General features: G+C 42.4%; 1 protein-coding gene across 3 annotated transcripts in view; it reads right to left on the reverse strand.

Annotated features, from left to right (window-relative positions):
* The window catches only part of PLXNC1 (plexin C1), a 156128-nt gene that overhangs the window by 2764 nt on the left and 139318 nt on the right, over positions 1 to 14046 (reverse strand). Inside the window, exons 24-31 of one of the 3 annotated variants that reach the window (XM_070370909.1) lie at positions 13153 to 13207; positions 10847 to 10878; positions 10640 to 10747; positions 9299 to 9462; positions 7197 to 7344; positions 3481 to 3621; positions 3323 to 3397; positions 2135 to 2235 (exon numbers count right to left, since the gene is read on the reverse strand). In XM_070370909.1, the coding sequence (XP_070227010.1) occupies positions 2135 to 2235; positions 3323 to 3397; positions 3481 to 3621; positions 7197 to 7344; positions 9299 to 9462; positions 10640 to 10747; positions 10847 to 10878; positions 13153 to 13207 (824 nt within the window). Of the gene's footprint in view, positions 1 to 2083; positions 2236 to 3322; positions 3398 to 3480; positions 3622 to 7196; positions 7345 to 9298; positions 9463 to 10639; positions 10748 to 10846; positions 10879 to 13152; positions 13208 to 14046 lie in introns of those variants that run through there. The other 2 variants (XM_070370912.1, XM_070370910.1) reach the window with 2 other exon arrangements.

Raw genomic sequence — 14046 nt, forward strand, 5'->3', positions numbered from 1 at the left:
TGGCTGCTGTTTAATATAGACCCAGTGACTGATTGTCTCCAGCACACATCTAATTTGGCCATGTACTGCGTTTGGCTAACGTGATCCAAAATGTGATCTAGACAGTGCTTTTCACTGGAGGATTGACAGACACGCTACACACATTAGTGACTCTTCACCACCTCAGTGAGGTAGGCTAGAAATATTATACAGAAATTGAGGCACAAAGAGGGAAGTGACTTGCCCAAAGTCCCCAGCAGCACAGTCCCTGGAAAAGGAGGGAAGTCTCCACACAGGATTCATGTGCCAGAGAGCCGGACAGGGACACCCTCATGTAGCATTTACTAAATACTGAGATAAAGCTGTAGCTGATCCTTCGAGATTTCTTAGCATTTCTGTACCCTAAAGAGGGGAAGTCTTTTGGGCAACTCTCCTACCCTTGGGTCTCAACTCTCCTGCTGTTCTCCTATGAATGCCTTCACATCAAGACTGCAGCAGCCTTAGATGGGGACGAGACCTTTGTTATAAAGAACCTCTGTGGTAGGATTTTTGAGGTGTGTCCATTGGAAAGACAGTGGCCAGAAGTGACAGGATTGGGAAGGTCCCTATAGAGCAATAAATGCTTATCTTCTCTGATCAGTTTGTTGAGGTGTCATCGCTCACTCTTTACCAGATAGTGAGAAGCAAAAAGAACTGCATTCATTTAAGACAAATGTACTTTTAAATCCTGCTATCTCATAGATTGTTGTTGGTAAGTGATTTTAAGGAATGTATGACCAATGTTTTATTTGAAAATTTTCCTTTCCTCAGTCTGGGATTTGGAGCACCAAGGGTAAAGGTGCTGCAAAGAAAGTTTAAGAGTTGCCAGTTAAACTTTTTACTTCTGGTTTAAGAGAAGGGAAACACAGTGGTATTAGAATTGGTCATGAGCAGCAAGAATTCAGGAGTAAAAAATCAGCAATAAAAAGACTACAGTATAACTAGGTAGGGAATTCTTTTTTAAAAAAGGCATGAATAAAACAGGTATTCTTAACTCTCTCTCTTGTGAGGAATACTTTCAAAAAGTACATAGTAAGACTAAGATACCAAGTTGTATACTAATATTTTTCAGGCCATGGGCCTCAAATATATATATATTCATATATAATACTCCAGTGTGACAGCAATTTCATGAAATGTAAAATGTATTTTTTAAAATCACACACAAGTATTTATAACCACAGGGTTCACCAGAAGTCTAAAGCAAGGAGATAGTAGTATAGAAGTGTAGGATTAGGGGACGGAGTTACTCTTCCATAGACAGTTCTGATTGAAGTTCTTCGATACAAGCGATTTTTTTTTTTTTTTACAATAGCCTACACATCTACTATTGAATACATTTAATATGGAAAAATAAAATGAAGAAAAGATAGGTACTTTAAAGTGTTTGGGTAAGATGCTGTCACGAAGCCTACTCCCTCTCCTTGCTTTAGAGCTCTCTAGTGAAATGGAGGTGAGTTTGATGGAGTACAGTCGGTGACCACTGAAAAACACGAGCCCTTTCAACAATGTTGCAACACCGTTAGTTTTTGGTTTAAAAACACACACACACACACACACACACTCACAAATGCTAAATGTACACACTACCAAATTCTGCGGTCAGCTTTTCCAGGAACTACTGGGGAAAAGTCTCAATGCTGCAGATCCCCGAGGGTGCCCGCACACCCAACCTTGTTTCCAGATGACTCATTTCACAGTTTGTTTTGATCATTAGCAATGTCCCTTGTCTGCAGAGGTGCAGTGTAGTTACAAGTGCTACATAGCTGTAGTTTTCAAACAAAACCACTTATATCATTGTGCTTAAGTGGAGAGTGTAGTTAAACAATACTGACCCTTGCTTACTGGCCCTGTATTCTCTGTAAACAAGGAGGCTGTTTGAAACAACCACTTCAGCTCTATTTACAGAAGGGTTCCCACAGTACACACACAGGCACAGTGGTTGATAGGCTTTCTAAAAGCTGTGCGTGTGCCTTGGTCTCTTAAAAAAGACAGTGCTCAAAGTGGAACCTATGTGCAAACTTAAACTCACAACACAGAGTAGCTCAAGCAGCCATTTTGCTCCCAAGTCATCTGAAGAACTTTACCAGATTAAGCCAGTCCCCAGAGTGCTTACATCCACTTGCATTTCTTCTTTTCCTCAAATAAGACTTTTACATGCAAGAGTTGTTTCTGAGCTTCTTCCAGCCCTCGTTCTCTTTCTAGTTTATTTAGAATCTGTTGACAATTAGAACAGTTATTTTAGATATTGTGGTTTTAGCATTACAATTCTATTTTTTTTTTGCATTCCTGATGCTGTGAGTGGTAAATCTGTATGAAACAGATGCCAAGATTTTCTCCGATCATTTACATACTCACTTTGCAAGTTGTTTTGCTAAGTCATTATCACAGGATCAACAACACTTCAGCTTAAAATAGAAACTCGAAAGAAATACCGAATTACTTGCTTACAAATATGGGGCCAGAATTCCAAGGCCCTGTTTTATGCATTATGTCACAGCCATTCCAAGCACAGCAAGCATTCCTGGGCAGCCAACATGCAGGCAAGTATTTCTTCTTAATGCAGCAGGCAGGGGGCATCCTGGTCAGAGATGTCTACCTCCCTTGCCCTCCCCTTCCCTCCCCTCCCAGTGCGTCCCTTCTAACCCCTGACCCCTGGAAAGAGGGATGCTTATCATGTTTAAGGAACTCATTGCCTCTACCCTACCTTAGTGCTTCACTTGATCTTCAAGTAGCAAATGGAATTGGTGAGCTATTCTCACCATTGACATGGATAGCCTGTCCCAGCATGACTGAGTGGGGGGAATCAGGGAAGGGGGAATTAACATTTATTTGGAAACAGCGCATCTGATGACTGTGTCTGTGTGAATTCCCAAAGAAAAAAATCCAGATTAAGGAGAATTAATCATAAAGGAGAATGGTTTATTGAAATAGTTGCTTAAGTTAGAAATATGTCGTACTTTTAACTACTGAATACAGAATCTAGGCGATTTAACAAGCTTAGCCTTCATTTTAGCAGATTACAATCAAGCATAAGCAGGCCCCTTTTATTAGGACCACTACTTACTCATCAAAGTTAACTGTGTCAATAGGCCCCATTAAATCAAATGGCTGGTCCAAAGGTGGGCAGCCACACGCAGGGTCTGGCTTGGTGCCAGGATCCGCATCTCAGACAGCCTTCCTGGCTTCCCTTTCTGGCCATGTGGGATGCCAGAGCCATCCTGAGACCTACAGGACGCTTTATAACCAAATTCTGGTGGCTGATTCATATCTGTTTTTTTAAAAATGTTATTTAAAATCTTACCTCATCAAAATATTTTATGATGTATTTGTAGATTTCTGTCAAGGCCACTTCTTCATTAAATTCATTTTCATGTTTCTTAAAGAAAGAAAGCCTTGTTGAGAGATTCTGAAATGGCTTAAGTACCCAAATATAATCTTATTTCTACTTTCTAACAATACCTTAGATTCCTGAGTTAAGAATTCTTCCATCTCTGAAGATGACAATGGAGGCAAATCCCTGATTGCTTTGTAATAAGACTTTACTTCCTCTTTGTAGGTTGGGATATCCTTGGCATAGAGAAGTTTATTAGTTGGTGCTTCCTGAAAAAAAGCAGCAACCACCAAGAGTTTAAAAAACCATCAGGAAATGATAGCAGTACCAATGTAGCTGAACCTCCACCACTATTACTAATCTTATCTCCTGGTAACAAGTCATCTTCATGCAGCAGGCCTTCATAAATGTTATTGACTGAATGACTGACTGCTATCCAGATAGTTCTGGTGAGTCACTGTTATTTTCAGGCAGATTAAATGCTAATATATTCTGCCTTCCTCTCATAAAAGGACTAAAATTATTATTTTTGCATGATTTTGAGTTACTGTAACAATGGAACTTATTTCAATCATAGTTCGTAACTAATAGTTGTAAAAAGCCTGAATTAAAGCATTTGCTCTCATCCTCACCCACCAGTGAATTTTGGCACTTATAAAAGGTTTGATTGTAGGTCTGATTGAGCCCTTTATATAACCATGAACGTGGTAAGTAATTGGCAATGGCAGATTTTTCTGCTTTTCCCTATTTTATTAGATTATAAAAATCTTTCAGTGTTCTCAAGAAAGAGCATGGTCATTAGTATTGGTGGCTCTGATGTCTTGATTTTGGAAAAATTCCCTGGTAGTTTGAATGTTTTTATGTAATTTTAACTGATGTTAAAATGTAAGGGAAGATTTTTTTTTTTTAAGTTATAATTTTGACAGAATTAACATGTCAAAGAAAAATCATAGCCAGTCTAGAAAAGAGACGGAAAAATTTATTCAACCAGCCTGAGGATTATGACCTAGGAGACAGCCTCTCAGAAAGCTCTGAGGACTGTTCTCAAGAGGTAAGGGGGGTGGGGCCTGCATACATGTGATTTAGGGGAAGGGGGCTGTGCAATCACACACTATTTGTGAGGAACAGATATCTTAATGATTTTAGTGCATTTCTAAGTATGGGAAGATTCAAGAAACTGAGTTCATGAAATTTTCTTCAGAAAAATAACTAACCAAAGGCTAGTCAATTTTCCCCGAGTGCAAACTGCCTCATCCTGATCTTTGGCCTGAATTCCTTTCAGGGTGTGTCATAACAGGTAATGGGCAACATTATTTTGCAATCCCCTCCGTTTCAGACTTAATTTTCACCAATGTTGGGGAGGCATTTCGTGAGCAGGAATGCTCATTCTCAGGTCAGACGAGGATTGCATTGATAGGCCACTCACTGTGCTGTTACTGAACGACGTAGGCCCTATTAACAGCAGCCAAAAGCCTCTGGACGGCCTGTCTTACTAGACTCTCATGGTCCAGGAAATGGTTCCTTCCTGTTGCTTCTACCCACATCTAGAATTACACTATTCCAATAATTGATATTTGGTCAAATTGTTTTAAATCATCTAGTCACCATTTTTACTGGAGGTTCAGTCATCTATTTGGTAATGTACAAAATACAAATAATGTAGGAACATTAATAATTAATTAACATTAATAAAGTATTTAAGCTAAGAGCTTCCTTTATGTGCACCCAGTATCTCCCCAGGTCATCTGACCAGTCGCTATCTTTAAGGGAAATACTATGTTTTTATTGTGTATAAAGTATTGTATGTAAAGTTTTTATTGTATATAAAGCATTGTATATAAAGTTCACCAAAGTAGTATGTACATATACAGTGTGTGGGTCATTGTGACCCCTTACAGGATTGAGAGAGGAATATTATCTTCTAAGGAGTTACACAGCTAGTGCCAGAAGAAAAATGGGTCTTTACAGTTCAGCGGGTACTTCTGCCATTGGAGAGGGCTGATAAATGCATAACGTAGGTGCATACTAGAGGGGAGGGAGGAGGCCCAAACAGGTGAAAATTCTGCTTACATTTTTCTTGTCCTGAAATATGAATTTTTATTGTATCACTACTCGGAAGATAGGTGAGTTAATGGTAGGGTCAGTGCCCCAGTACATTTTTAAATGTATTGATGGCTTGAAGGAGGCCTGGACTGAGATATTTTTTCACCTGTCAAGTTTACAACTTTAAGTAGAACCTACAGCCCTTGTGATCATTCATGCAAAGTTTTATTTAGCCAGGCACTGTGGGTAGGCACTGAATGAAAACCAGTCAGCACCTGCCCTTAAGAAGCTTACAGTCTAAGATCAGTAATTAGCAGCAGTGTAGCACAAAGAAAAGGACTTAGATGTACGACCTTAAGACTTGTAACCTCTCATCATCAATTCCTCATCCAGAAAATGAGGGTAATGGTTAACTGTGTGGTTCTTGTGAGAACTGAATTATGCCAAGAACATAGTAATCAATAAACAGCCATTTTTAGTATGGATAACTAAGTGTGTTTCAGTGTATTGCACGCTAGGGAGAACTGTACCGGTCAAAATTAGCACATGGGAGATGCATCAAGGGAACATTGACAGAATAGGTATATTTAGACTAAATCTGAGTCTTATACATTTTCTGGTACACATTAGGAAATCACATTTGTTGAATGAATGAGTAGGGTTTTACTAGACAGAGGTAACAGGAAAGGGACGAGCAAAGTGATGTGAAAACAAGCTCGTGGTTAAGTCTGCGAAAACTAAAAGCTGTAGCATGAAAAGGTGGGTAGATGGACTGGGGAAAAAATGAGGAGGCCAGAAGAGAGACTTGAAGCCCAGTGCGGAAGGGCCCTGTGGCACTCAAGATTCTGTCTGGGAGGTAATGGGAAATATTTACAATGTTCAAGCAGGAATCTGACAGTATCAGAGTTTTGTTTTAGAAAGATAGGCTGAGACACAGTGAAAGGCCCCGTAGGAGCCAGGACAGCAGTTGGCAGGGGAGGGATGGAAGTGAGTAGTAACCAACTAGAGACACAGGTGGGAGGAAGGAGAAGGGGACGATAATGACAAGGATTTTACCTCGAGAGACTCTATCTAGGCAGTGCTGGGAAAATAAAAGTCAAAAAACAAGTTTGGTTTCTAGAAATACTGGCGATAGTGAGTCTGGATTTAGACTAGGAGTCTCAGGCGCCTATGACGTGTCCATCACACTTCATCCCAGGCACTCTGAACATCCTTCCACCAAAGACCCACTGCTCAGCATGAAAAGATTTCTAAACCCATTAGGTACAGATATTGCTCAGTTTATTATGGACTACTTGGGTTAAGACCAAAACATCTCTTTCACAGTTTCCTCTGTACTTTTATCTTTTCTTGCCTTATAGAGTTTTTGCTCAGCAAAACACCATAGGACAAACCATATTGATTCAATTATAAAATGACAAAATAGAGGTATTTGAAACCTCAGGCAAGATTTACTTCCCCATAAGAAATTTGTTATAATCAAATAGATGCTTTTAGGTATATTCAGATGGAATTAACATAGGCAAATTTCAATAATTACATACTTTGGGTTCATAGTTTAATAGCATCTATATTAGTATCTACATAAGATTTTTCTAGGAAACAAAAGCTAAAGGTTTTCACTTAAACTAGATTAAAAATAGAAATAAATGAGCAATTTTATAGAAAAGCAGGTGTTCAGTGACCATCATTTACTTTGTCTTTTGGGCTGATGTCGTGTGTTACTTGAATGTTTACAAGGAAGACAAAGTGCTTCAGACTCACACAAACACGTACAGGAAATCCTAAAGCTGGGCCTTACCTTCCCAAGTTGCTGCTCTGTGAGGGAAAACGCGTCCATGAATGCCTGAGCGATCACTGACAGACAGCCATCTATGTGTGGTGTCTTCTTAATGTCAAAGACAAACTGAGGGTTCTTCAGGATGTTTACCCAGAAGCGAAGAGGAAGGCTGTTCCGAGAGAGAGAGATACCTCGTTTCAAGTACAGCCTTTCATGTGAGGCAGATGCTGTGTTTATCACAGTTTGTGAATGGGTGTCTTTGTCCTTGCTACTGAAGTATGCAAGTCTGCCTTGCCAAACATACCAAGCAACAGATGGCAGCATCACTCAGAACAAGAAAGGGTTAAACTGTCAGCGTTCCTGAAAGGGAGGCCTGGAGAAGTCTGAAACTGGCCACTGACAAAACAAGAATTTTCTCCACAAATTTGTCAATTAGATAATGGTTACCAGTGAGAACAGCTCATCAGACCTCTTCTTACCCCCTCTAAGTCCTCACCGTGGCCTAAGCCACCATCATCTCTCACCAGGATTATCACCCGCCAGCTCCCAACAGTAAATTCTGCCACAAGGGCCAGCAGTCCTCTTAACACAGAATCAGGTCCTCGCCTCTCCACTGTAGCTCTCCATCCCTCTGCAGAAAGCCCTGCATGGTCTAGGCCTGGCACTCATCTACTGCGCTTCACCTTACTCACCCCAGCTCCACCGGCCTCCTCGCTTCTCATCACACGCACCGGGCAAGCTTGTGCCTCAGGACTTCATCCGCCCCTGAAACTGTCTTGCCCCAGACAGTCTCAGGGTGTATGCCTCTTTTTAAGACCTGACTCAAATATCTCCACCAGGCCTCTGACCACGCTGTCCTGTGAGTCTATTTTTTGCCTCATTCTCTGCATTAATATTGCCTTCTAATATACAATTTACCTATTAAAATGCAAGCTCTGTGAGAACATGAATTTCTGTCTCTTTACCTTCAACGCCTAACAGTACCTGATACATAGTTGGTACTCAAATATTTGGATATGATCTTGGGAGTCACTCAGAGTCCTCTAGCCTAGCTAACTGTCAGAAGGGCTACTGGGCCTTTCAGCAGCTCTGCTGTCCTGACTACTGTCCTTGTTCACACGCTACAGTCTTCCCAGTGAGATGGTAGCCTGCAGGGCCCAAGCTTGATATGGGAGTGGCAGGGCCTAGGAAGCCAAGGCTAGAACAAAGCGGGAGGAGCCACAGTAGACAGTTAAGGTAGGCCTGGAGCTTTTAATACTTATCTAAAACGGTCTGGCTAACCTCAATGCTTAGAACGGCTTGAGCTTGCACTGAGAAGTTCTGTTGCATAATAACTGAGTCTCATTCAGCTCATGCACAAAGTATTTGAATGAGAGGTAATGAGCTATGTTTCTTTAGTGAGGAGAAATTTTAATTTGGATACCTTGCCTCAGCTCGGAGAAGGCAATGGCACCCCACTCCAGCACTCTTGCCTGGAAAATTCCATGGACGGAGGAGCCTGGTAGGCTGCAGTCCATGGGGTCGCAAAGAGTCGGACACGACTGAGCGACTTCACTTTCACTTTTCACTTTGATGCATTGGAGAAGGAAATGGCAACCCACTCCAGTGTTCTTGCCTGGAGAATCCCAGGGACAGAGGAGCCTGGTGGGCTGCCATCTATGGGGTCGCACAGAGTTGGACACAACTGAAGCGACTTAGCAGCAGTAGCAGCAGCATGGCATTTGACCAAATAAAAACAGAAACTTATACAATAGACAGCTTGGAAATTGTTAAGTGATGAATCCTCTGAGGGACAAATTTAAGACTCTTCTCTAACGGAAAAGTGTATGATAAAACCACAAAATATTAATTTCTCATCATTTACTGGTCAAGCTAAACTTGTTTAAGATAGTAAAAATAATAGAGGTTGTTTACTTTGCCCTAAAGAATAGGATTCTCAGCACAGGAATCGTTTTTATTTAAAAAACAGTACCTACCGGTAAGAAACTGCTTTGACACAATAGCTTGCCAAGCCAAAAAGTTCAAATATAGGGATAATCCTTCTGTAACTATCCATGCCCTTCTTTTAGTTAAGATTCTGTCCCAGATTCTTAAAGTCGGTAATCACCTATTGTTGTTCCCACCTGTTTGTTTTCCAAATATGTACAACGTCAGGATCTGTGATTTTTTTGTTTTCAGCCTGGGCATCCAAAAAGTCAAAAAAGTATTTTATAGCAAACGGGGCTCTGCTGTTGGGTAAACTCCAGATGCTTCTAAAAAGTTTTTCAAGTACAGAGTGAATTGCCACCTGAAAGACAGAACACATCAGACTTGGAAGATTAAAGAGAAAATAGGATAGTGGTTTTTTAAAACATGATGAAAAGTGAAATCCAAGTTCAGCGATAACGATGAACAAAACAGAAAAACAAGCTGAAGAGCAAGTATGTACAGCTGTCAAATGAGGCCAGCACTCAGTGTTTAAGACACAGGTCCTGAAAATCCATGCCCAGGTTTAGAGTGGGTGCATAAGCTTCTTGCTGATAACGACATTATTTAGGCAACAGGGAGGCTGTCTTTGAAACTGCTAGCAGTTGAAATGTCAGTTACAGGGCTGTATACATAAACCAAGAAGCCCCGGATGTTTGGCTTTTATTAGTTATGTTCAGCCTGGAAAAACTCAAATGATGTTGCTTGGTTCCCAGAATTTTTCCGGTTGCATGTATTTCCATCATAGGGTTTTTATTGTGTACTTTCCAGAGCATCTGACTGTTTTATAAAAAACAAATAGAGTTCTGTGGGACAGATGAGAAAAGCCAAGAGATTCTGGCTGTCCTCTACCCACCAAACAAATCTAGTAGATTTGTTTAAGCTCCAAGCTGACACTCTGCTATAATCTGAAGATTCATGCCCAGCAGAAGACTAGGGCCAGGTGTAGATAATAGCACTTTTATTGCTAGTCATTTCAGGAAAAAAAGGATCACTACAGACTTCTGTTTAATCCCACTAAAAACTAGATAAAGGAAAATTTGCTCCCAATTTGGTATTCCTATTCCACTGGCTTTTAAAACATCTGACACTTTTATATGTGAACAGAAGTCTTAATTTTAAAATGACCACCCCCTCTTCATTTTATTTGCAATTTAAAGAGGGAGTTTTATTGTTCATCTATAGTAACAAGTAAATAAAAAGGAATAATTATGCTGTCAACCTAAAAAATAACAGTGCAGTGGTGGGTAAAGGGCTTGGGAACAACATTAAATCCCTGACTGAAGATGCTATGGTAGAAATTTGTAAAGTGCTTTATCTTTGCAGTTTGTGAGGAAGAAGAAGAAGGGGGTAGGAAGTGTTTACAATTTAAACTTTCATTTTGCTTTGCTAGAAGGCACAAGGGATTTGTAACATTTTCACACTTCAGTGGAAATTAAGTCAAACACATCATACACCCCCAAGGTAGCCGTAAAGCGCTCCCAGAATGGTAAGTGTACCTTGGTCGACAGCAGCTTTGTCAGATACATTTCTTTTACTTTGAACTTGTGCTTCCCTCGATGTCTCTTTCCCTGCACATCTTGGAATGCTTCCGAATCTGGTAAAATCTAAAGAGAAGACAGAGCAGAAGCAGCGTTACCCAAGGAGACGCGCTGCGCTGCAGAAGGCATCCGATTCAGCGGGAGCACAAGCAAGCCTGGACTCACCAAGTGGCAGTGATCTTCTGTGTATTCCACATCTGAACGCCACGGAAAGAAGGAAAGAAACAGGGCATTAGAGAAAACAACCATGGGCTAACTGGCCTTCCCATAAGATGCCCCACTTGTGTTATAAACAGAATAGGTTCCTTGAGCCCTCCCACCGGAGCTTTTCATAGGGACATTCCGCGCCCCGCCCCCCGCCTCACCCCGCTGCATCTTAAGGCCTTAGGAACAGTGTGAAGATAGGATGGGCCAGGGACTGGAGTTGTCCCTGGAAGTGCTGCAGCAGAGGCTGAACCATCACTTGGGGGTGGGGTAGAGAGGTTCAATTCTCATTCATTTAACAAATAGAGATGGAGCACCTACTGTGTGCCAGGGGCTACTAGGCAGACAACAATGAGTAAGACCTAGCTCTCACCTAAAGGAATTCATGGCCTAGCCACTGAGAGACTCCTCCTAATCACACAGTTAGCACAGCCCTAATCAGTGAGGTTCTCTGAGGAGGGATGTTGGAGCTGGACCTAAATGAACGGATAGCGAGCAGGACCAAATGGGGAGGAGGGTGGGTGCAAATGCCCTGAGGTGGAAAGGAAGGTGACCTCTTGTAGGATCGGAGAGAAGGGCAGCAAGGCGGAGGTCACAGAGTGAGTGATGGAGCAGCACAAAGCGGACAGTCTGAGAAGAAATGTGGCTGAAAAGGAAGTGGCAAATGCAGGGAGAGGAGGAAGCAAGGCAGTTGGGTTTTGTTTTGAAGACGAGAGAGACTAGAACACCTTAAAATGCTGATGGAAAACTATAGTAGCAGGGATGCAAAGCCCAGGTGGGAAAAGGGATGTGGCTGGGAGGAAGGGCAGCCCTGGCATGTCTGGGGAGCCAGGAGGAGGGACTGGCAGACGCAGGGAGGGAGGCAGGGTGGGCTGGCGCTGGCTACTGAAGGCATTCTGATCTCTTTTCTCTGTGAGGTACTGAGTGAAGTCATCTGCTGACAGGGAAGCCTGTGGGGATCAGAGGAGAGAACGTGGGATCACGGAGAACAGTCAGCTGTCTGGAGAAGCACAAAGGGGAACAGGGTACATTGAGGGTCTGGATCCACATGGGAATTTACAACGACTTAGCTGTGCTGTTGCAGGCCTCTCCCACGGGGTGGCCCAGCCTGAGGTTCAGGAAAGGGGAGCAGCTGGGTTCACCAGGGGACTGGCTGGGATGTTCAGAGTGGGTGATGAAAGGACAGAGGGGCAAGGGCTTTGGAGAGTAAGGAGAGACTGGACCGGGAGGAAGCAGAGGCGCTGACCACCTTTAAGGCCCATGAAGTGATCCAAATGCAAGATCTCTAAATAACAAGCTCTCAAAAGACTATAGTCTTTGAAGCCTAAAATACACAGCTCCTCCACTTATTACAGCATAAAGACACCAACCCCCCACCCTAGACCAGAAGGACAGCCGCCCACTGCAAGATGGCTTCTCTCAATATAGCTTGACTTGGGAGTAGATGGGGGCTTGGGAGGTGGGGATGTCCTGCAACCTACCAAGGGGTGTCCTCCAACCCTCCCAGTCATCCTATCCATTTCGTTGGGAGCCCTGAATTCCTCGTTTGCACTCCCCAGGTGTTGGGTCCTATCAGGCTGCTCCTATCACTGAATCCAGGAATAGGGAAGCCCCACCTCCAGCTGTGCATGTGTGAACAGGCCCTGTTGGTGAGGCCCAGAACCTTTCTGAGGGCCGAGGAGGACTGACTGTCTTGGCCTGGATAAAATTTCTCTAGAGAGAAGCCTGGCATAGACCTCAGGATTTTCTCAAGGCACTGTTACAGTGTTTTCCTGCCCCTAGGCTATCAGGGACATAGAAGAGAGTTTAGAGACTGGCCGATTAACTTTGCCCACAAAGCTCCCTGTCCTTGGTCCATCAGTAGGAGCTTTGGACTAAGTGAATTATCTTGTTTGTTCAGAGCTTGCAGGGCTGTGTGCTAATCTGCAAGCTTCCCTCAGTTTTCCAGGGGGATCCCCTCTGTCAGCCCCCATCCTACTGAGGAGTCGGGAAAGAGCTGCAATGGCTAAGATTCTGCCCCATCTTTAGGGGTGGTTAATGATACCAGCTTCCTCAGTGCCGGGCAGTCACGGCAACCACTGTTCACAGTTTCCTGTCCCCCTTTGCAGAGCATGCATTCTTAGGACCAGAAACAGATCAAAATGGCTTTCCTCCAATCAGAGAATTACTTAGCAACAACTCAGTCTCATCTTTGTGACAGTACATCTGAGAGGCAAAAAACAATACTTTATAGACTGAGAACAAAAGGTTAACATTACGTTGGTTACCTGAAGTAAAATTTGCTATCTTCTTAAAGACTTTTATAGTGGATCCATTTGATATCTGAAAGCAAAGATAAAAAATAGATGAGTTTTCAAAATTTAATGTGTTTCTCAACTTCACTCAGGAATTAGATGGCTGGATGGATCTTACATTCTCTCACTTATTCAATCAAATATTTATTTAAGAATTCCTGCGTTCTGAGCATTGCAGGCTGGGGCTATAGTGATGAGCAAGACACTGTTTCTGCCCTCAAGGAGCTTGTGGTTTTGTGAAGGAGGCAGGCAAGGGGAGGAGTCAACTGTTTTGGGGGGCACCCCAGCCTCTTGGAAGTAGGTACTGTTTAGACCACTTTCTTTTTTTGAAAGGGGGGGGGGTCCTACTATATAAAGAAATGCTGAAACAAGTTTTCAAAAACTGGCCTGTAAAGCTGGTGGCTACCCTATGACAGAGCAATTTCACATTTAGGTATGCACATGTGCGTATCCTGAAGGTAAACTTTGTAAGTGCCCCATACTGGCATTTACAACCCCAATATCCATCAACAGCAGAATGAATAAAGAGTTTGAGGTATACTCATAAAACAGGTTATGATAAGACAACAACAGTGAGCAAATTACTGCTCCGTGCCACATGGATGAACCTCACAGAGACACTGGCGAACCAAAATCCTGACAAAAGAATGAACACCGTGTGGTTCCATTCACATTTAGCTTAAAAAAAAAAAAACAGAAAAACAAAAAACCCAGTCAAAACCATGATTTAAATGTTCGGAGAGGAGAAAGTGGTGATTAGGAGAGTCCATAGGGGGCGTCTGTGGTGCCCATAACGTTCTATTTCTTGATCTGAGTGGGAGCTGTAAGATAGGCTCACTTTGTGATAATCCGTCCAGCACTTATAAT

This window comes from Bos mutus, chromosome 5 (genome assembly GCF_027580195.1).
Source record: "Bos mutus isolate GX-2022 chromosome 5, NWIPB_WYAK_1.1, whole genome shotgun sequence".
NCBI classification, from domain to species: domain Eukaryota; kingdom Metazoa; phylum Chordata; class Mammalia; order Artiodactyla; family Bovidae; genus Bos; species Bos mutus.